Genomic DNA, 25,458 nt, shown 5'->3' with positions numbered 1-25,458 from the left:
CTTAATTTGATTTCATCATCATCATCACCATTTATTTATATAGCGCCACTGATTCCGCAGCGCTGTACAGAGAACTCATTCTTCACTATCCTAACATATCCCTTTGTATTCTTACAATGACTAAATATATCTTAGAAAACATCATAATGTATCTTTGAATGTATGTAACTTTTTGTTTCTACACACTTTGGTGAAATCAATAAAAATAAGTTAAAAAGTCAATAAATAAATAAAGTCCTTCATATTTCTTTCTTGGCTTTTACTGTTAATATTCATTAATAAAAAATGACACGCTGGCATGATTTAGCATTTTATTGCATAAAAGCATTCTGGAATACATGATAGCACTTAAGACTTGATAAAAAAAATTAAAATGGTCAAAAACAAGTTAAATTTGTCCACACTGATTGAAAGACAGCTTCCATCACTGTTGTCAAGGCTTGTACATGTGATTCTACAGAAACTATGAATGTTTAAGTCCATCAAGGCAAGTAAATAGATTTGTAAGGCTATAAACCTGCCAACATCTTGATACACTTAGTCAAAGAAACATTAAAACAAAATTATTTATTTTTATTCTTATCACATAAGGCAAATAGGCCCAAAATAAACCATCAACAAAATAAACCATCAACAACCTTAATGCTAGAGAGGAGCGAAATTTTGACAAAATTTCACAGAAATTGGATTTGGTGGTGGAACAGGCCGTTTTGCAATAGTGCAAAGGTCTGGAGAATTAATCATCGACTTATGCTATTGTTTCACCATTCCTTGGAATGGAATTCAATACTGTGCCTGGAACTTTTTTCATTTTGCTTAATATATAGTCTATGGATACAGCTGCAACAAAAGTCCATAAATGCTACTGTGTGCTGTGGTTGGGGGAGGACAGGAAATAAGTAAAATTTCATGGACAAATTAGGTGGAAATTTAGTGGAACTGTTTGGAAAATTTCTCTCTTCTCTAGACAGTGGGAATTCCATCTTTCATTTACAAACAAGAGCACATTTATCACATCATACATAAGGACACCACATGAAGAAAAGAGACAGAAGAAAATTGTTCTTCTTGTTCAAAATGATACAAGCGCATTTACACAGTATATAAGTCTGAGTTTTATAGGTATTTGTAAACAAATATTATTACGATCCTTGGCAAGGTATTGGCATGCATTCTAAAATACTTAAAATCGCTATGAAAAGCTAACACTTCCTCAGGCACCTATAGCATATTGAAGGTGGTCTCACTGCATACCACAGCTGCCAAAATCGTATTCCTGTGTTCAAGTATTTATGTAAAACATACCCAAGCAGATAAAGTGCAAAGTCTGTAAATTTTATAAGCAGTGGTTAGGCCTCAGTGGAAAATAGGTAATATATACAGTCAATACATTTCAACATTCAGATATCCTTTAGTTTGCAAAATGTTGTAGTTTTCCATTATTTTATTGTTTTTTTTTAACATAATTATTATAGATCAATATGAAATGTATACAGTTTCACAAATAAAAAAAAATGTTCACTCAGTCCTTGGTAAAAATTTCCCAGATACGTGTTGTGAGTCAAGTGCAGAATAGATAAGATAATTAGATCTGTTTAACTTTGGCTAAATTACATTTATTGTGAATACTCATGGCTTAGCATGACCAGCATTTTACTCAGTACATTCTACTGGTTTGATATAGAAGGGTAGTTCACGCAAATGATACACACACACACACACACACACACACACACACACACACACACATGAATGGCTATTTAAGTGCATTTTCCAATGCTACTCAAAGTACAACAGTGCTAATGGAAGAGTGAATGATTAATCAGATGTGATAACTCTGAAGCATTTCTGTTTATAAATTGATACAAAGGTACTGTACATCTGTGTCTGTGTGCATGCATGCATAATGATAGCTGAACATATGTAAATCAGGACATAGATGCAAATGAAGCTAATTTTCCGGTATGTTTTCTTCAAGGCCGATCCAGTAAACTTCCAATCCCCAGTCAGTGCCTGCCCTCCACCTCCTCACAAGCATTGCACCTTCACTTCCGCTGCATCTTACCTTGGCAGGCGGGTGTTGTGGGCGGAATCCTCGGCTGGGGATGTGGAGTTTGGCTGTCATATCCGAGTGAAGCGCTAGTTCCAGAAGGTAACACCGACACGGAGGAGCAGCAGCCAGCAGCTTCACATGTAAGCAGCTGACACTCCATGTGGGGGTGGCATGGGGGCATTAAAAGCACTCGATAAATGATATTATGCCACTTATTCAGTATTTTAGGTGTGCCCTAACCCTTACCATAGGCAACCACATACGTTAACCTAATAGTAGTGCAGGCCCTTGTTTTACTATTTATAGAAGAACGTTAGGCTAAATATAATGTGGATATTAAATGTACAGACATCTACTAATGTGCCCTGAATCTCTTCATTAGAGGTATTTTATTGCAATATACATATTATGACATGAGTTTCCGGCCAATTAATGCCAATAACATGTATGACTGTAACTTTAGCATAATAAAAATATATATATATTAAAAGAGAATTCCACTCAAAAAGAATTTTAATAAAAATCATTTCCCTCCTGTCTATTGGTGTGTTTTGTTTTTCAATTAAATCTGTCCCTGCAAAATAAGTTTTCCAGGGATCTGCATTCCATACAACAGATTTGTGTCACTTGTTACTTTGTGACATTTGAGGCTGGGAGGCCTTTATTTCCATTTCTATTCATCAATTAGCTCTGCAGGCTGCTCTCACTAATAGAACAATCCCATCCTGCCTTGTCCCTGTCCCTTGAGATTGTCTGTTCAGCAAGACACCTCATGGGAGCACCAATCAATATAAGTGCACTGGCAAAGACAATGTTAATTCAGAGGCAGTGAGCATTTAACTGAGGAACTGTTAGGTGCCATATGTACACCAGCAAGCCTCAGTAAAATGAAAGATACGTAGTTCAGATAGAAAAGAGGGGTAGGGCACAAGGTTTAAAAATAATGTTTGTGTGGAATTCACATTTAATAAAATAAATATAGGCAAACATGATCCAATTTCATACTGTGTCAACTTTGACTTGATTATTGTTTGTCAACATAGGTGATGGTTTGCTTTTGATCTTCTCTGCTCCATCATTAGAACTTTCTTGAAAGAATAGCTTTGCAGTACAAATAGAAATGATAATCCTTTTGTATTCCCTCCTGAAATTTTGGTTTAGGAGACCATAAATGATAGCATTAAGGCAACTGTTGAAATATGCCATGTAGTAACTGCCAACAAACAACCATTCTGGGATTCTTGGTAGAATTGTGTTAGGATTTACTGCGACAGCCAGACCTATGAGGTTCAACGGAGCCCAGCAGACAGCAAACAACACAAAAACCACAAACATTGTCAAAAAGTTCCTGAAATCATGAGGTTTCAGTTTAGGTTTGTTATCTGGCTTTACCCTACGCCTCACTTGAATAACCAAGATCCAAATACGTAAGTAGCAAAAAGTTACTATGGTAATTGGGAGTATAAAATGGAAAAAAACCACTGCTATTGTGTACGCTGAGCTAACAGATTGTGTAAATGTACATGAGTAGATCCGAGCATCATATTGTAATGATCCAACAAATAAATTTGGCACAATGGCAATGAATGTTAGCACCCAAATTAGAATCACATAAAACAATGAATTTTTGTCACTGTACAACTTGTCATATTTGAGGCTATGACAAATATAACAATAGCGGTTGATTGCAACACCTGCAATATTGAATATAGATCCTATAACGCTTATTCCCATCAAGAATCCACTAATTTGGCAGTGGAGATATCCAAGATTCCATCCTTTTCGAAATATTGATGTGAGCACCAAGGGATATGGGTAAATGGCCACCACCAAATCTGCCACAGCTAGACTTACGACAAATATATTTCCTGCAAAATAAAAAATATATATATTAGAGTTTTTTCGATGAAACTTTTAATTACTGTGTAACATAGAGTACCATACATTTCCTGAAGATCTATATAATGACCACTGTGCAATATAGATAGATATATGGAATAATGCACACCTTGCTGTAATATAAACGTGATTTGGGAGTCTCATGACCTACATAAAAGCACTCAACCTGTAAGGAGTGTATTATTACATATATAGACATCCATTACATAACTCCTGCAGAACTCATGCTGTAACCTATTTAGAATGTTCATTATCAATCACAGTTACATATCATTATTATATTATTGTAAACTACTGTGCAGTGATTTCTTTGGCATGGTAAAAAAAGGAGATAATCATGGAAACATAATTCTTGATACATATCAAACATAAACATGTTGTAATACTGTCACTGTGTAATTAGAATTGATATTTTCCTAAATGGAATATGTAAAGCTGAACAATTGTGTGCTTTACTTATTTTACTTACTTCAGATATTGATACCATATAAAAATTATACCATATATAGCAATAATTTAAGTCAGATTTTTGCTAGTAGCCCGGAAGCAGTATTGCTGTAAACTTAAATTACAGTACAATTTGTAACACAAAACCAAATGACTGAAACTTGATTCAGAAATGAGAAAATCTAGAATGTTGGCATCAGCTACCCTGCCTGGTGGAATATACTTAAAATATAGCTAATACTAGATACCTGATTCTAATAAGCTATTTAAATAATCTCCTTAGCACATCTACATTGACCAACATAGATTCTTTAAAAACTAGGACCTTGATAGCTCAGGTTAGACAAGGCGACTTAATTGTAGGAGAGGATTTTAATAGTGTCCTTGCATCCAGTCTGGATAGAACGACTCACCCCAGTGCCCAGTCTGATTAGGGAACCACCCTAAGTTGTAAGGCATTTCAGGAATTCCTAAAACTTCATAACCTGTATGACTCATGGAGAATTGATGATGCTCCAGCCAAGGACTATATTTGTTTCTCCTCCATCCATAAAGCCTACTCTGGAATTGACGTGATCCTACTCAGCCAGTATCTCCCATTAAAAATTTCAGGTACTTGTATTTATCCTATAACCTGGTCAGACCATGCCCATATCTCACTTTGGGCATTTCTAAGGTACGTGTTTTTCTGTCATATCACTTACTTCAGCTACAGGGCAGGTGTAAATGCTGGTTGATAGCAATGACGGATGTGTATGCATGCTATAACATGTGTTTGCAATCAGGAGCAACTGTAAAAATGCATTTTATGTACATTTGAATGTAATAACATCATGATAAAGGTTTTTCTTAATGACCATTTTATTAACAGATGACAACAATTTAATGCATTATTTTTTTTAGTGTGTTCTGCTGGGACTTTATATTCCACATATGTATTGGACTGCAATGTATTGGGTCTGTCAAAGCAGAGTGCACCTAGACATGTATACAACAAGAGAAGTATCTTCAGATCCACTCCTAGTTGGAAATGGATGTGCGTATGACCATATTATGTGCGTTTTAACAAAATTGAAATTTACATTGGTTTTGTATACCTTAATGAATCAGGCCCTCTATGTTGCTGTTTTATTAATACTGTATTATTTATTTAATGTCCTCTCTTGCTTCCATTTTGAAATATTATAAATATTTGAATTTAGTAAAAGGCCTTTAGGCTTAGTAATGAACTACAAAAATGCAGACACACACAGCTTTCTTATTTGTTCTTCAAGTGCACACTCATTTCCTGTCCTTGTAACAATACTGGGAGAATCTGAAATTTAACAAATTGTGGGGCTCATTGTTAAAGTGAAAACCAGTCCTTGGCTTGTTAGTGAAGGACTAGTGCCTCTATGAAGCAGTACAAAAATCAGCCCCCACCTCCCAGATGCTACCAGTTATCCTAGACCCCTTAGGGTTTAGGTGGCTTTTATAAAGTGTTATGAAGTTTGCTAATGCTATATAAATACATATTGATGATGATGATGATGATGATAAATGCAATGGCAGCGCCCTTACAGCTTAGGATGAGAGATGGCAGAGTCCAATAGCATAGCCCTTACAGCTGGAAAGAGCCCGGTGCTTTTCAGCGCATACTTGTATCTCTGGGAAAGTGGGTAATTCTGATTTTTGGGACCCCACATCCTTTGTCATCATGTTATAATGGAAACTCTGGGTCTGGTTGAGAATTTGGGGTGGACACACTCTACACATTTTTTCATCACCATCACTATCATTTATTTATTTATATAGCACCACTAATTCCGCAGTGCTGTACAGAGAACTCACTCATCAGTCCCTGCCCCATTGGAGCTTACAGTCTAAATTCCCTAACATACACATACACAGACTAGGGTCAATTTAAAAGCAGCCAATTAAGCCACTACTATGTTTTTTGGAGTGTCGGAGGAAACCGGAGAACTTGGATGAAACCCACACAAACACGGGGAGAACATACAAACTCCACACAGATAAGACCATGGTCGGGAAATGAACTCATGACCCAGTGCTGTGAGGCAGTAGTGCTAACCACTAAGCCACTGTGCTTAAATATATATTTATTGTACACAGTGCACTGTACATGGGGACTGTTTATCTACTTGTGGAAAATGTGCCTTCTAATGCTCTCCTCTCATTAAACATATAGACCTGTCAATTATATTTATATGTTTCTTTAAACAGCCCTGGCCCTGTGAATCAAGGTCAGCACTAAGGTCCTTTGATTTGTTTTGTTTTATAATCTGAAGTTTCCTGTGATTTATAACTTTTTCGCCAAAATTTTGGACATATCACAGCAAACAAAATTTCTGGGGCTACATGCAACTCTCATTGTGCCCTAGAAAATTTATCTGTTCCTAGCTTTAAGGATTCACATAATTATGTGCTTTTTGGAAAGAGTCAAAGTCCAACCTATTAATAATTCAACATTTCTCTCCGAAAAAATATATAATATAACAAAATACTGCTCATTTTAGTTTGATGTCTTAAATTAATCATTAGAGTCAGGAGACATCTGCCACTTTTGTTTGAATGTTTTTAGTACATTGGTCGAAGTTCACCTTAAAACATATTTTTCCCAAAGAAATGCAAAATGTGTTCCATTACAAGATATTGGATGAGACCCAATGTCAGGGACGGTTTACAAATAAAGTGCTTTTTTGGGGAGGAAAAGTTCAACCTCCTACAATGCATAGAATCCCCTGTGATTGTGCCTCTCCTTATCTCATTTTAAAAATGTAAGCATATAGGGCCTGATTCATTAAGGTACTTAAATTAAGAAGTTTCTTATTTAAGTCTCCTGGACAAAACCATGTTACAATGCAAGGGGTGAAAATTAGTTTTCTGTTTTGCACATAAGTTAAATACTGGCAGTTTTTTCATATAGCACACAAATACTTGATAGCTTATTTGTACACTGAATTTTAAAGTTGATATTTTTGTGCTATATGAAAAAACAGTCAGTATTTAACTTATGTGCAAAATAGAAAACTGATTTTCACCCCTTACATTGTAACATGGTTTTGTCCAGGAGACTTAAATAAGAAACTTCGTAATTTAAGTACCTTAATGAATCAGGCCCATAGTGTTCTACACTTAAAGGGAAATTCATAGTACAAATGGTTATGTTTTGCTGTACTGTACGCCTCGTGTTACTCATTAAAATAACCCTGTTTTAATGTTCATATAAATAACAACAATTTAACAATTTCTTACCTGCACATGTATAGTTAGTTTAAACTGAGGATTCAATATGTTTTAATAAGAGTTTTACTTATTCTTATTAAAGTACTTAGTGACTGAAGGAAATAAATGAATGAATGCATAGCATGTTATGATTTGTAGAAAAAAAAACAAATTAATAATTTAAAAGGCACATGTTTTGAGGGGCCTTCAAATCATTTCTACGCTACAAGTTATATCTGTGTTTATGTCTCCTGATAGTTTCAAGTGAAATATTCAGGATGTTCTTTCCTGACATAGTTAAATATCCGAGTCATAATTAGTACTCAAAAGAATTGCTGGTAACATTCTAAGGTTTCTTTTTATTATGTACTTTTGTTATTTTCAGCTTTTGGAAATATTTTCAGATTATTCATGTTGGGTCCATTTAAAACACATTTTAAAGTTGATACATATATATTAAAGAGAGAACACATTTGAAAATGACATTACAAAATGCAAAAATATGCAAAGCACTTAAAGCTGCTTTGGGGACCAGAATGTGCACTGTAGCAGATTGTAGTTCTGATTTTCTTTTATGATATTGTGCTGTTCTGCATGTTATATTCATTAGAAATATCATTACTCTATTAACATTATTGGACACATTCACAGAGCAGAAAGCTAAAAGAGGATGACAAGCTATGCATGAATAATAATAATTACACTGTCTTGATGAGTAAAACACCAACTAGAGTTCAATGCCTTCTGATTCTGAAATTAATTTAATTTCTGCTTTTCCCTGTCAAGTTCTTCTCTATGTATTTTTCTAGATCTCACTTGATGCCTTTTCATGCACTAACATTTCCTTTTGAAGAAACAGCTATTATGATATATAGATAGTGTGTTATGTTTGGTATTTCACGTTTGCGGCACTCTTTTCTACACAATACCTTTTCCTGCAGCCAGCATGTTCTCATTCACTGGTAGGTAATTGTGTAGGGAATCATGTAAACTGCATACATGTCACATACTTATTATGCTCAGTAATATTGATCATTCTGTTTCTCTTTTCTAACTAAAACAAAGCAATAAAATTAAGTCTTCTCTTACTCCTACATTTCTCCTGTATGAAATATGATCATCACATCAAATCATGGCTGGAACATCTCTAGGTGGTCACTTCTCCAAGACGTAGGCCAACTTTAACAAAAGGTTAAACAAGAGAGTGATGCTATAGAGCTTTTTAGGAATACAACTTTCACTTTAAGAAAAATGTGTTCTTTATCTACAGCAACAGTGCAAATACAATTGTTAAGAGAATGTAATATCAAGATAAATTGCATAGTCTTCCGCTCTTATATTATGTCACTTTAAAGAGTATACGTCAGAGGTATATGTTTGGTGTCACCCTCTCTTTGCCAGATGTAGAGGTTGCGAGATGTTATGGGCGGAGTCCTTAAAAGCCTATCTGTGAGTGTATCATATACGATAACTACACTTGAATAGAGTCTGTTTTTATAACTGTATCTGTAAGAATTTGTTACTTTTGATTCGACACTGCTGTGGGCTAATTAATGCCATTGTTGTCTCATAATAAAGGGCTTACAGATATGGAGTAACATACTCTGATACAAGCATATGTGTCACGGAGCCTGAGTTTGGAATAGACCTCGAAGCCTCGCTCTAGATAGACTTACCCCCAGAGAGGTGCAGAGTCTAACGGTAGAGAGGTATCTTCCAAGGATCCCGCCAAGGGAATATGGACTTAGCTGCTCTCTAGCCGCAGGTCGCAGTCCTCTAAGGGGGAATAGAGCAGGGTGAGTTGGAACCATGGAGTGGAGTAGGGCTGCTGGATGATAAATGCAGAGGTTCAGGTGAACGGCAGTGAACCGAAGCATTAAGGTCTTTAGAAAGCGAATAGCTGAGAACAGGACAGATTATGAGGCACAAGGTTCCTGCAACAATACCGCATGTCTTGATCGTGGAACAGGTAACACAGGATACTAACTGAGTGGTAGTGAACTGCAGAGAACTGATGCACTGAGATCCCTGGAAAGCAAATAGCTTGAGGAAGGGGCCGATGATGAGGCACGAGGTTCTTGCAATAATACCACCGATCTTGATCTTGGAACAGGTAACACAGGATACCTATGTGCAGACAGGAGCCAGAGAGAACAGCGTCCTAACAGGTAAGGAGACCTGAAGATCTTGCAAGTTGGTAGCCAATCAAGAGAATGCAGGAAGTTTTGAAAAGACCTGGTGTGCGCATGCTCAGTTCAGACCAGCAAGTGAATGCAGGGAGTGAGAACCAAGGGAAACAGGTAAGAACAGTGACCAAAATGCAGGTTATCTGGTGCAATGTGTGACAATATGTATTCCATGAAACACAAACGGAAACTCTAAATAGGGCTGGAATCAATACACAGAAGGTTGTTTATTATTGTGCTCATCATCATCATCATCTATATATTTATTTATTTATTTAGCGCCACTGATTCCGTAGCGCTCATCGCTGACAAACCTTTTTTCAACCAAAATATTCCAGTAAACAGGATTGATCTATTGGGATTAAGGATTACACCTGCACCTAAAGAAAGGTTGGAGAAGACTGCTGAGAACAACTGAAGAGATACAAGGGTCGTCACCACATCCAAAGGTTGGCCTACTTGCATCGACTAGGAGACACGGAAGATAGGTGTAATTTGTACACCTGTTGCTAATGTGTTTCTATTCCAGTACAGCCAGCCAATCAGCCAATATATCAATTTTGTGACTGTGGGACCGTATTCATCTTATAAGTACGTGTTGGCACGATACTTCAAATTGTGACTGTGCTACTGTTTCTGTACAAGTCAGACAGCTTATTAGTTCTTAAGATCCCCCTTTATCCAAATGATCATTATATTCTTTTTAGCATCAGTCCCAATACCACCAAGATAAACAATGATGGTTTATTATATTCCTTCAAACACGAAGAACAATCAAGATGATTTTCCAACAGTGTTCATTTTAAGATATGAAAGAGTGTGATAACTTATGTGTTGGTAATCTGATTTATACAGCAACTTGGTGTGGGTTCATGTCTTCATATCTTCATTTGTTTTTATTAGAAGTGTTTTACAGGATGTAGTTTTCCACGGCCTCGGCTTTCATTGCACACCACTAATTGCATCTACAGCACTGTATGTTAGGTTTTGTTATTGTGTAGATAATTGGGAGCACACAGTCTCCTACACAACTGCAGGAGGCAATTAGGACTCTTCATATATATTTCAGCTCCTGGAGACACCATTGGGTTCAGTTACTGGTTTGTTTCTTTTACTTGAACCAAATAAAATAAAATGAGACTCCAGTAGGTTTTTCCTTTTAAATTATTTTACTTTTTTTTATTTTTTTTTGTGTGGAATCTGGAACTAGAAGCCCAGGCCTGGATTCCAGTTCCAGACAAACTGGCTCACACACGTGCAGAGGGACTCTGCACTGGCCTGGCAAGCGGAAAGGTTCCTCTCTGCATCATTCAGCTGACCTGATGACATGTGTTTAATAAAATTCTCTATGACAGTGATAAGCAGTGAAAGAAAATCTTCATAATGGAGAAATAGCAATTCTCTCTCTGATTCACTTTCAGTTTCTGACCTGGAACTTTATCCTGATTGAAATACCATAGTATTTGCTTTCATAAAAATAGCAAATCTGATTTTATTTTATTATTACAGATATCTTTTAGGAAATTAAATACTATACATACACAAAAGCATTAATAATTATTAATTAGGGTATCAGTTGGTAGTATATTATATTTTTGCAAAAAAATCACATAGACACAACCTAAGGGCATTCAGACATGCTTATAATATTCCTGAAACACCCTCTTAACCTCCCTAGATTACCCTAATACCACCTGTTACACAATCCACACAAAACAACAACTCTCTGACAAACATTGCTGTGTGACTGGATCACATAGCATATTAATCCCTGTTTGTTTGTTTTTACCTATTGCAATTTGGCTAGACCGAAATGCAATATGTAGACTTAACCTCATGTATCCAAGTCCTATTGTCCCACAGACTGTAAGCTTGCAAGCAGGGCCCTCTAACATATTTGTCTGTTTCACCCAGTTTGTTTATTACTGTGTTTGTCCCCAATTGTAAAGCGCAACAGTATATGTTGGCGCTATATAAAAAAAATTTTTTTAAAAAAAAATGATGATGATGATGGAGGTTTGGGTAACTCACGGATTACAAGCCTCCTTACTAAAGCACTGAGACACTTCAGTTTGCTACAGGGCATTTGCACAACTTTCTCTGATTTTCAAGATAAACCTTGAAAACACAATTCAAAGAGATTTCAGCAATTGTTATTTTTGAATCCATTAATTCAGACATACTGTAACTGCTACCCTTTACTATATAAAACACCCTCGATATCTAGAAGGGCAGACATTATTACTGAGCATGTACAAATTATCTTCCATTAAATCACTCATCCTACTTTTTTACATTCTCTATAGATCTCAATCTCAATGGATCAAATTGCAAATACATTAGGTAACAGTAACAGCTATGTATCTAGTTCCTAGAAAATGAAAGCTACATTGTAGATGAGAATATACTTTAAAACTTCAGTATTCATTTTAAAAAATATTCTACTGCAAAAAAACCATTCAGGATTAAAGAGGATTTCACGTCAGCATCAAAAGCATAGAAAACAGCAAAGCTCACTATAATGCAATGTTGCCCAATAGGCATGTCTTGTTATGTGTCAGTGGATTCCATCAAAGTTGATTAAAATAACATAGATCACATGCAGCATTCTGCTAACTCCTACATTATCAAAAGAATGGACTGATAAGTGTTTTTCAATATATGTTAATATGGTTATACCATATATTTAGTGCACAGAACTTTGGAAATAAATTCTTGAGAAAAAGGACAAGTGACATTTTTGACATGTGAACAACTCACTCTTTGTGTCTTATTTTAGTTGCTATGCATAATAATTTGTTTTAGAGGAATTTGGTGCAAGTACATTTTTTTTATTTTGTGGTCTGTATCCTTGATTTGTATTGTGCTAGTTTTCTACCCTGTTTATTAAATAGTACAACCTAAGATTATTTAATTCTTTTTTAAAAAAAAGCTGTTTCTCCTGATTATGCAGAGATGTCAGTTTTAGATTATTTTGAATTTTATTGCTATACTGTGAATGCATATGGGTATAAAGCACAAACTACTAGAGTGATAGTGATTGGAGAAAGGAGTATGGTAGGCCCTCAATTGTTTGGGGAGTGGAAAGATTTATATAATGCATCAATCAGTATTTATATTATTTTTTTTTTAAAAAAATATGATGTATGCCCCTAAATATATATGATACTTTTTTTAACACATTAGTGTTTGAAAAGTGTTTTAAAATAAAAATATTTAAGAACACTAAATTTAGCATGATCGCCAGCTCTCAAACATTAATTGCATACGTCAAATACCAATGTCAAACCTTGAACGCGATCGGAATAAGCGAACTGCAAATAAAGAGCAGGAACTTGAATTGGGATCATCTGCGATTGTTCATGACATGTTCATAGCCATCTAATCGATAGAATTCAAACAATGGTTCTAATTGTTTAAATCTTTAATCATAATCAAGACTCCTGATGGATCTTCCCCATTACCAGCAGCAATAAATACAGTGTAACTTCTAGCCTGATTTGTGTTCCAAAACCTGTGTACTCTGTTTCAAACCCTCACAATCTTGAAGGCTGTAGATCCACCGACAGAGGAGAATGTTGTGGGTTATGATTGTTCCTTTTTTGCTCTTTTTTTTGCTGACTATTTATTTATGAGCACATACTGTATCTTGCAAAGAAGTGACTAAGAACTCCTCTGTAGACATTTTCGTACAATATCATCACTATGTATAACTAAGTATAGCATCCCACAGTTATATTCCTGACAGGCTACAGCTTAAAGGCCCAGAAACTCTAACATTATTGAATCTAAGGAGATCTTAATGCCGCTTAGGTCTCCTTAATAATAAGAGGCTAGGGTCTAAGATCAGTAAGGTCCCTCTAACTCCTGTTCAGGTAGCGCACTGGTGTTATTTAAAAATTAAGAGGAGAAATGCCTTTCCAGTGGCTTCTAGTATGGCCACTTTTTACTAGGGCTCCTGAGTGTGAAGGAGAAATCAACAACCATCCTACACCCTGAGGATATTTTGCTGGTCCCATGCCCACCTTCTCTTATTTCCACCCCTTCATTTTCCCTGCCACTACATCCACCACACCAACCCCATTCTTTTAAACTATGCCCCTCATTAAGTGTAAATAATGAAAGTTTAGTAAGGATTACTCAGGTTAACTGTTCTGTATCTGCTGGTGATTTCTAAATTTAATATACCTTTGTAATATGTGTGTGATTTAATATTACTATATTATTTCAGATTCACCATTTAAAGTCTAGCACAAAACCACTCTGTACTCTTTGGTATTTTCTATATTTAAGTTAACTCAGTATTATCTGAGTTGTTAAAAGACTAAATTTTAGTTAACCTGTTCAACAATAACCGTGTAGACCATATAGCTTAGGAAGGACGGTAAATCTATGGGTACATGCCACTTGCCCTTTTTAATGTGATTTTTGTTGACACTCTATTGTCTATTGTGAAATTGTAATTGGGTGACTATTTTCAATTATTGACCTGCAGAGATATAGGGTATGGACAGAAACGAAAACAAGTCCTTGAATTGTACATCACCTCATACCACATCAAGCTCTAAAATGGGTAATCAAAAACAAGGTTCTGCCAAAAATAACCCCCTCTTTTCCTTTGCTTGGCCATGACAAATCTAATGAATCAGAAATACACACTGACTTACCTATAATTTCAACTCCCTAAAATAATAATGCCCTTAACTGATAAAAATTGTGAAGATTTGCAAACTACCTTTGACTTGCTTTTGGCTAAAACCTCCAGGAAAACAAATGAGAACACAGGATCAAGTTAACTCAATGCAAAACACAGTTGATTCTCAGGCCAGAACAAATCAATCATTAGTAGATAAGGTAGACAACCTTTAAAAATCATCATTGCAGGAATAACCTGCATTTTATAGGACTTCCAGGGTAATTCAAGGGGTTAAAACAAATTGATTACCATAGTATTACTATACCCACAGCCCTGGGGATTCAGGAGGAAATAGTTCTTAACCTGAGCCCAGAATGAGTAGGAGTTATTAGTAAACCATGTCTGGTTATTGCAAAATTTTTAAATTTTAGAGCTAAAGAGCAATTACTGGCTGCATACTGTAAGTCACCTCAACTGTCAATTGATGACCTCAGGAATCTGATATTACATGGTTTATAGACAATTGATTAATAAAAGAGGAAATTATTCTTAGAGGTATGTCGCTTTTTATACAGCCAAAACAATTGTTTTGCCTTGATGGCGAAAAAAAGAGTCAACAGTCAAAGGCTAATTTACATTGGCCCATTTAAGGCCAATAACCATTTCTTAAATGCTCCTTCACCTTATAGATCCTATAGTCACCCTTAATTTGTCTCTTTATGCAGGGTTGAACACACACTACCCAAGTGTTGGCTTTGTCTTGTGAAAGCCTTTGCCATTAAACTTGCATCTCATTTTTCCTGCTTCCATTTCATATTTTATAGTCCTTATTTTCAACACACAATATTTGATGTTAAAAGGGGTCCACTCATGTTTTTGTTGGGTTGGTTAAAAATAGAAAATCGAGTTTGAAGCACTGGGTGATATAAACTCTATATTACTATTATTCTCAATGTTTCATATTATATTTTTCCCTTTCATACTTGAGTGGGGTGAGTTGGAACCGTTCGGGAGCTTGTTTGACTGACCCTTCTGCTGCTCTTTTCAGCGTGGTTGTTCCCTTTTTCTTCTGCACCTGCCAACTTCCCAAAAGTGGGTTAGATTGACCATGTAATCACACACCTAAAAACTCTCCCATTCACCTCTTTGCACTCTTCAAAGTGATTTCCTGGAATGTTAGTAGTCTGAACTCTCTCATTAAAGATCAAGGGTTCTTAAACATCTTAAAAAACTCCATCCTGATTAAATTTTCCTTCAGGTGACTAACTGGGTGGAGGGAGATGATTCTGCTCTTAGAGAAAATAGGATTAACAATTTTTCACTAAATCCCATGGGGTGGCTATCTTTTTTAATCAGTATATGCAATACACAATTGTGATCTTAAATGCAGCTACATTATCATTGATTAAAATTAAATAAACTTGCTAACCCATAACATTATCATTTCAGATAATGCACTGGTGTCCGTAACTATAGATTATCCTTGGTCATTAGACGTGTGCCGCCTTTGGTGTTTCCTGGGATACATTATAGCTTCTTATGATTTCAAGTAATTTCTAACAGGGTGTTGATAACATTGATCATTGGGACAACCCAGTCTTTTTCTGGGTGACCTCAAAAGCAATAATGAGTGATCACATAATTAGCTAAATGTCAAAAATAAAAGGGAAGCTAGTGCCTGCTACCAGCTGCTGCAGAACTCATTGAGTAATGCATTTCAATTGTACATAGACTCACTGAGTGAGGGCTCCATGAAATACTATAATCAGGCCTGTGAATTACTTAAAAACACTCATATCCTAGAACACATAAATACTACAGATGGGAAAGGAAAACAGAGAGGCTCTTGGGCACCATGTCTAAAACTTGGAAGAAGAAACATTATATTATAGCAATTAGGGATCCAAACTGTGAAAGCTTAATAATTGGATAAAAGTAGTTATTAGCAATGTCTGTACACTAATATCAGTTGCGATGCGATTAAAACAACAGCATAAAAAAAAGATTATTCCTTTTCTTCTAGTTTATATAAAAAACTACAAAGTGGTAAAGAAGGTATTTAATGTTTCCAACATGTTAATCATATCGAGTTTAATCCATCCAGTTGTATTTATGTAGCATTCACACATTGCTTGGCATAACAAGTTTAGTTTTCATACATTAAACTGTAACTCGATAAATGCCATAAAGAAACCAGTGTACACAGGTCCATGGGTAAGAGCCTGAGGATGTACACCTGACCACACATGGAAAGATGACCCTCACCTCAAGGGACAATAGCCAGAGGAATCAGCCTATGGAGCGTCAAGTTCTTAAGAGGTCATGACCCATCGACCTATACATGTGGACCTTATTATTGTATCTGTGTATCTGTGTGATGTCACTATATATTACTGTAAACTGTATAAATTGTTCACCTCTGGCATTGGAAACCAGAGCGTTCTTATCATCATCATCACCATTTATTTATATAGCGCCACTGATTCCGCAGCGCTGTACAGAGAACTTACTCACGTCAGTCCCTGCCCCTTTGGAGCTTACAGTCTAACTTCCCTAACATACACACACAAACGCACACACAGACAGAGAGAGAGACTAGGGTCAATTTTGATAGAAGCCAATTAACCTACCAGTATGTTTTTGGAGTGTGGGAGGAAACTGGAGCACCCAGAGGAAACCCACGCAAACACAGTGAAAACATACAAACTTCACACAGATAAGGCCATAGTCAGGAATTGAGTTCATGACCCCAGCGTTGTGAGGCAGAAGTGCTAACCACTAGGCCACCGTGCTGCCCAATTTGTCACAAACACGCCCCCAGCTGCTGTGACTTTGGGGTGTTTGCTGTATGAGGTCACACACAATTTCAGCCCGCAGTCTCTCTCTACCTATCACACAGGTTATAGACCTACGGAATCGCCCCCAAACACAGCGCTCTCACACCCCCAGACACTTCAGGTTTGCCACCACCTATTGAATACGGGCAATAGGACCCCAATCCACTGTCCCAAACTGGCACACAGGCTTCTAGCTATTCACAGACTAGCAAGACCCACACCAGCACACAAAGGGTTACCTCTTCACACCTCCAGACTGTTACACAGATGTAAATGCAAGCACACACAGCTTGTTAATCAAATGTATTAACAAATCACACACTGGCATTCCAAGGGTTAACTTTGTCGAGCTCTCTTCTAACAGGCTTATGGATTTGTTAGAGTATCAAGGACGCAACATATTAAATTATAGATTTAATATACAAAAATACAGGGCATACAGATAAAACAATAATGAATAACAATTAATAGATTGACATAACAAGCAAAGCAGTTTAAAATAAAAAGGGGTTACATTCAGATTAGCACTTACATGAATTGCATTCTAGCCAAGGGAAATTTGGCTTGGAAGATGGACAGCTTATCAATGTGAATTGATTTCCCAAAAAGTCTGTTCTTATTGAAGCTTGTTGTCGATGTCAACTGCGCAGGCGTATACATACGATACTTTGTCTTGCAATCTAGATTGCGAATAAAATTCTTGTGCATTGAAAGTACAGTAATCACATTGGAAATTATTTTATTGTAGGAGATAAATGGACGTATCAAAACACTCATATAAAATATCAAAAGATATCATCAGCCCACTTCCATTCCTTTTACTCTAATATCGACCTCTAGTTACCACCATACAAAATTATTTTGAGAAAGGCTAACCTACCAAAATTATCACAAGCCCTAAGAGAAATCTTACATGGGGACATAACCCTAACTGAAATTAATTAAATCATCTCGGGCCAACACCTCTATAAAACAACAGACCCTGATTGGCTCTCTGATGCTTCTCCATCACTATATTCTTCCTTCCCTTCTAGAACTGTACCAAACCATTCTCAGACATAAACCCCATTACTCCTAAACCAAATAAGGATCCTCAATCAGTTGCTTCATACTTTACTTAATACAGATTTCAAAATTCTGACAAAGATTATGGCGACAAGACTTCAATAAATTTTGCCAAACCTACTCTCTGATCACTGGCTCAGCTTTGTGGGGTGGTCCATCATTCTGTGAAGGGAACCTGCACAGCTATTGAGGTGGTGGTGGCATCTTGCCAACAACCTTACTCGTACAACATGTTATTTATTCGTGGTCTTGGACTGCATGGTGTTCGAGACAGATTTCATTTATTTAATCAGATATTTTTACAGTAATCTTACTACATCTCTTCTGCTAAACAGAATCAAAGGAGATGGACTAGAGATGAGGAGGGGAATGTGGCAGGGGTGCCCCCGTCACCTCTTCTGTTTAACTTCGCAATAGAGCCACTTGTCCGCATTATGCAAAACTGGTCAGATTTTGAGAAAACATCAAAACATCAGCTTTTGATAATGATGTCTTGCATTTCATTGCTCTTCAGCTACCTCTTTTGGGTCAATTTCAGTATTCTCAGTTAACATGGATAAATCCATGGACAGGTACTTAGGGGCAAATGTTACACATTCATCCTAGGACAGGTCAAATTTCTTACACTGGGCCAAAAAACAAATTACTATCCTAGGAATACAACTCTACACATCTCTGTCAATTAAATGCATCCTAAATGATCAGGAGCCTGGAGGAGTAGGGGAGCTGGAGTTGTCTCCTTCTATCGTATACTGGGAGTTCTACCCTGATAAAAAATAGTCTCCTTCCTTGCTTTACTTAACAGAATTATCGCAGTTACTGATTATAAACTAAGATATAGCTTCCCATGGGAAAGCTTTATCAATATTCTACCCCTTTCTACCAAAAGTCAGATTCGGAAATGTTTACAGCACATATCTTGGTATAAACTATACAATGTTGCTGGTGATCCCCCAATCCAACTCTGAGAGGCATTCTATTTCAAGTCAAGATTAGAGGTTTACTAAGTGGACTCTCTCACCACCCCTCTTATGTAGATTTCTGTAAACATTATTATAGCTGACAACTATTAAAAATTTGTTATATTAATATATGTTATTATTTATTGAATATGATATTTTGATGTTGTTTTTGGACACTGTGCTGCAGTGTTACACACTCAATACCTGGATATAACTTTTTGTTATTCCTGCACTTGAAAGCATGTTCTGTTCAGGACAACTATGCTTGTAAGAATAACACATTAGCCTTAAATATTATTGTTGTTTTTTAATTGAGCAGGGCTTCAATAAATTATCTTTAATGAAAAAACTTAAGACGCTGTCGAAGTCGTATAATTGGATGAACGAAAGTATATTGGTTTAATATTGTTTGGCCGTGCGATTGCGATCCGTACGCCACGTAACACGCACACACTCGCATTACAACATTTAGTTATTTATATAATTCATATTCATATTGGTTTCGTTACACTGTAATTTATGAGCAGATAATATTTGGTTTATTAGTAGTATATATATATATATATATATATATAATGATTATACGTACACTTCAGTGATATATATGGTTCAGGTTGTGGGAAAGGTGGCATGTCTGGTATCATACTGAAACCCTATTCATCAGCAGCTGTCCGGTGCAGTCGGCGAAGAGATCGCACATTGCATATTTTAGTTATTGATATTAGGGAATAAACCTTTTGTATGATGCTGGCTATGAAAGGAGCAGACCCCCTGGAGAGACAACCCCCACCTTTGGATTCCTTAGATTGAATCAGCCTATGACCTGTTTACCCTGGACCCACCCAACGTCTGGACCTATAGAAACAATCTACGTCATCTCTATTGTTCACTGTGTAACACTGTACTGTATATAATCATAGCTGCACTCCCCCTGGCTCTCAGTCAACTGACACAGTATTCTAAACAGATATACTGTCCACTGGGTCCCGTGGTTCGCGCAGCGAGCGCATGCGATAGCATCGGTATGTATTTATCTTTTGGTATTGGCTGTACTGTACTGTATCATAATATAATAATGTATTGAATTGTTGACTATTTACATCTGCTAAAAAATAAATCACTTTGTGCTTTGGGAACACATACAATTGATTGGGCAATGCTTATTTGAAAACGATAGAATTACTTTAATAATTTGGGGGCTCGAAGGTGAGTTACGTTATCGGCAGGTATGCAACGCTAACGGTATTCGGTTCCTCAACAAAGGGTGGATTGACGGACGCATCGCATAACAGGAAAGAACGCAATGTGTTTAAGACCTGTGGTTCACTTTGTGTTGCGAAACCGAATGTCCGTTGTTGCATAGACTAAAGGAACGCTAATTTGAATCTAGGGACAAGAAAGAAAAATGTTTCTTTTTATTGTCGTTTTGCGTTTTAAAGGGTATAGCATTGCATAAGGTATATGTACTTCCTGCATAAAGTATGTGTACTTCCAGTATTGTTGCCACGTGTGTAAACAGTCATGATCATAGTTTGTTATCTATGCATAGCGTAATCACTTGGTAAAATCTCTGAAAGGATAGTGCCATTGTTTGGGAAATTTATTTTCTGTACAGAAAACAAAGGTTATGTGTGTGTATGTGAATGTTATTTATACATAAAGGCAAAAGTATACTGGTAACTATAGGGCAACTATAGGTTTTTGTACGCGCACCCAATACTAATCACGACATTTACTGATAAAGGGTATTGTTTGCTGGAAGGGACAGAGCACTGCGGTGTTATCTGTGGTCCGCATAATGAATCATTGAGCGGTGCGAATCGACCGCATGGCAAGGCAGTGATTGAGTATTGGGAGGGCAGCGGCTAATTGTTCAAAATTGATAGCGCTTTGGTTCAGGTGTGTCTGACGGGGCATGGTAAAAAAGATGACCTGACAACAAAGGTTCTGTTCTAGGGCTGAGCAGGATATAAAGAAACCTTTGTGTGAGTGGTGTTCTGTTCTAATAAGAGCAGGTGATAAAGAGACACCACAGAGTATGCATGGCATACTCGAAGTGAAAATAACAGGTTTTCGCGGCATTCCCAAATATTAATCGCAAAGCTTACTGATAGTTAGTATCCATTATCGGTGCGATCGGACCGCATGGTTGATTTAGTACAGCTGTGATTGCGACTTGGGAGATGTGGAAGGAAATACGCTGCAACCACTGATATTCTTGATTGATATCGGTTGCTAACAGTGGTAAAGTACTCAAACTAGGAAGAGCATTGATATCTTTAAGGGGACGTACCTGTTGAAAACGTCCACGAATAAAAATCTCTAGTAGGTTCTGTTTGAAAGGAGAACAGGTAAAAAGTCTTTTTTGTGTAGCGTTGAGAAATAGGTTGTTTTTACAATGGATACGAAGCAAACGCTAGAGATAGTCCATGTTGTGCTGCCTAATGAATGGCCGGTTGGTTCGGCGAAGTATGTTATGTATAATAAGTATGGTGCGTATGCAACGGCATACTGTGATAAATGGGTCAAGATGACCCGGGAGTGTGTGAAACCTTTCCCAAACATAGGTAGTCTTGACTCAGAGGTGTTAAATAATGTTAGAGATAAAGTACGGTTGATTAAACCAACAAACACGAGAATTGAACATGATGACTGTTTAAAATTGTGGCAAATGGAAGGTAACACGTGGCCGAGAAGTGTGCGCACAGCGGAAATAAGCGTACCGGAAATGAGCGTTCCGGAAGTGTGCGTTGCAAAGCGTGGTGAACTGAGCGCAAACACGCCCCAGACAAATTTGGTCGGGGCGGAAAGTACAGCCAATACCAAAAATGTAAAAACTGTAACTAGTAACGTGTATGTTGTTTTAAGTGATGTTAAAAGTAATGTTTCAGGACAAAGAAAAGGAACGATCCCACCAGCAGGGGCAGCGGCTGAAAGTGGTGAGAATAAGGTAAAGGTTAACACAGGGGGAGACATCCATTGTACTGCAGCAGCAATCTCAGCAACTAGTTATAGTGATTTGGTAGACTTACATCCTGTCTGCACAACAGCAGTTCCCAATGGGAAAGTGGACAGAGATGGCGATGTTCCCTTAAAACATGTAGCAAAGCATGATTCATGTACTATGTCTGAAACACTTTCAATTTTGTCTGATTTCCCTGATCCTAGGAAAGATTTGACCAAATGTCAGAAGTTTATTAGATATTATGGTAATGTGTACGAGCCAACTAATAACGATTGGCGAGTATTATTAAAGACCTGTCTTCCCCTCTATACTGATATACAAAAGTTCATTAAGGACTGTATGTTGGAGGAGGATGAATCCTTAACTGAGGATGACAATCAGGATAATATTGGACGTATAATCACAAAGTTGTCCATATATTTTCCAGTAATAGTGGACTGGAGTAAAATTTTTACTATCAAGCAAGAGGATAGTGAAAATGCAACAGACTATTTTTGCAGGGCTCTGATAGAGATGGCCAAATATACTGGGGTATCAGACATAAAAGATAATGTATATTACAGGGAGGTTGCTATTTCAGTTCTAATGGATGGCCTCAGGGAAAACTTACAAAGAAGGGTGCAAACTTCATTACCATACTGGAGAGGAATCACTGTAAGTGCTCTCAGGGAGTCAGCTATAGGACATGATAGAAGTATGAATAAACAAAAAGAGACACTAAGTGATAGGGTAATGATGGTAAGTATCCTAGCACTAGAGGGTCTGCACACCCGACCACCAGCATACAACCCACATAATAAGAAACATAGAATAATCAGGTGTTTCAAGTGTAACAAGGAAGACCATTTCGCAAAAGAGAATGTAAAAAGGAAAAAACACAGAGTGATAGGTTAATGATGGTGAGTATCCCAGCATTAGAGGGACTACACACACAACCACATCATAATAACACCTGGTTTAAGGAAAAGAAACAACATGAGTTGAGGAAGTGTTTTAGATGCACTAAAACGGGACACCAAGCAAAGGACTGTACAATGACAAGAGCGGAAGCAAAGAGACTGGGCCCATCTAAGGGGGAAACACACAGACACCCACAGAGACGGCACACACAAGTCTCAGAGACTTCTCAACAGTTTCCTGCACACCCCATAGCAACTAATATTTTGGGGGAGAAATATAGCCGACTCTAGAGTTAATCTGTGGTAAGTATTAATGTGCAAAGTGTAGAAAGAAACTTATTTAAAAGGTAATCTTTGTTGATTTTGTTTGTTTGTTTTATGTTGTCACATGTTTGCTTTCCTAAATCGCTGGCCGATGGTAAAGAATGAGAATGTTTAGTTTGTTTGCCGTTTTGAGATAACTATCTTGTCCTTTCTCCACAGATAAGGGTAGACAGAAGATATATAGACTTAGTGTTTAAAAGGGGTGAGATAGAGAAATAGAAGAATTACTCTTGAAAGACTAATTAACAATAGACAAATGGAACACTCTTTGTTTTAGGCTGCAGTGTCTCATGATAATTTGTTTGGCTGAGAATCATTATCCAACAATGAAGTATGTACACACTTTGCTCCAAAATATCGTTTTATGTATCTCAGATGAGTCATCAACAGTTAATTTTTACATTTCTCTATCATAAGTTAGGAAAGTCCGTTGAAAAGGTATGTAGTCAATGTGATACCGAGTTCTTAATGAACAAATAACGGACGACACTGGATTGCACGGTTAAGACCACCTAGTCAAGTATGGGGAGGGGTCATAGTTAGCAAATAGCTAAGGGGAGCAGTGGAATGAATTCAGCCATTTCCCCATAGAGTCCAATCCAGCTTTCATTTTTGCTGTAAACTCTCCCTTTCTACATGTATGTTTGTATTCAAATCTTTGTTTCCCCATTATTCATTGCTTTCTTATTTCTCATTCTTTACACAAATGCTAGTACCCCTCTATCTTTCTTTCTCTCTCTCTCTCTCTCTCTCTCTCTCTCTCTCTCTCTCTCTGCTCTGGTAGAGATAAAATCAGACACAGTCTCATCAATGGGGCTAAGACATATTTTTTTTTTTTTCACATAAGACAAATTCAGGGATACACACACTAGATTGACATGAGTTACAGAAACAGTCAGGGGTTTTGTTTTCATGCGTATAGAAACTGCTGATTTTAAGCAGAAAGGTTCTGTTGTGGAAATACGATTCATGTTTTATAGATTGCATATCTGTTTTGTTTTTTTTTGTTTTATGATTCGTGCCTCCTGTACAAAAATGTGCCTTTATATGGATGCACAAAGGGTGGATAGGAGATTGCTGGAGGTTAGGCATACAGATATGCATCTCTGTATAGAACATTGGAGTAGGATTTTTACCACAAGATACGACATAATGTGAAACCCTAGAAAATGTAGAACTTTCATGTTTCATATTTTTTCACTGTTAGACAGACATGTACTGGATACTGTTATATTTGAAGAAAGTGTTATAGAAATAGACCCCTGTGTCCTTCTCACTTAGTCAAGTAGCTGAATGTGAGGTACTGAGAATGACATGTGAGTTGGCAGAGGGAAAATCGATTGATATACATTGGTCTTCAGCATTTTTCTAGTCTAGGGGGCGATGTTGAGGTGACTGAGAAATCATTTTCTAGCAATACCAGCACATGAGTAGGACACTACATTGAGGACTTTATACAGTGACACAGTTACCAACTGAAGTAACTGCTAGTAAAGTCCACACTTACACACACAACCATACATGGCTGTCACACCAGGGCGAACATAGCTGTCAAATAGACAGCAGGGTTTTACGTGACAGCTAACAAATCTATGTTTTGTTTTGTTTTTCGTTGTATTGTTTTAGTTTTAAAATGTGAACACACACACACAAACATGCACACATACACATATTGGTTAATATATGAAGATTTGTGTTACCTGAGGAATAAACTGTCTGGAAGGTGAAGAGATGTGGTGAGGAGTCTGGTGGACTCTGGAAAGATGGACAAGGTAGATCAATAAAGCCATCCCATATCCCTCCTGCTGATGGGTTTTCCTCCAGGTAAAACAAATACACGTCATCCAATTACCACCATGCAGAATCCTCAAGTATACAGTGGTGTACTAATGAAATATGTCTGGGTAAAGGTGTATTGAAATGTGTCTAATGCATTACTGTATCATACTCAAAGCTTTTG

The 25,458-nt window shown here is 37.0% G+C and overlaps 1 protein-coding gene across 1 annotated transcript in view; it reads right to left on the bottom strand.

The window, feature by feature from the left end:
- Window positions 1-1,740: 1,740 nt before the first annotated feature.
- Window positions 1,741-25,458, bottom strand: part of MTNR1A (melatonin receptor 1A) — a 191,381-nt gene continuing 167,663 nt past the window's right edge. Inside the window, exon 2 of the mRNA XM_075196690.1 lies at window positions 1,741-3,921. Coding sequence (XP_075052791.1) covers window positions 3,053-3,921 — 869 coding nt within the window. The 3' untranslated portion in view covers window positions 1,741-3,052. The remainder of the gene's footprint in view (window positions 3,922-25,458) is intronic.

This window comes from Mixophyes fleayi, chromosome 1 (genome assembly GCF_038048845.1).
Source record: "Mixophyes fleayi isolate aMixFle1 chromosome 1, aMixFle1.hap1, whole genome shotgun sequence".
Lineage (NCBI taxonomy): Eukaryota > Metazoa > Chordata > Amphibia > Anura > Limnodynastidae > Mixophyes > Mixophyes fleayi.
The sequence above is the reverse complement of the archived record's forward strand: the minus strand, read 5'-3'. Positions and strand labels throughout refer to the sequence as shown.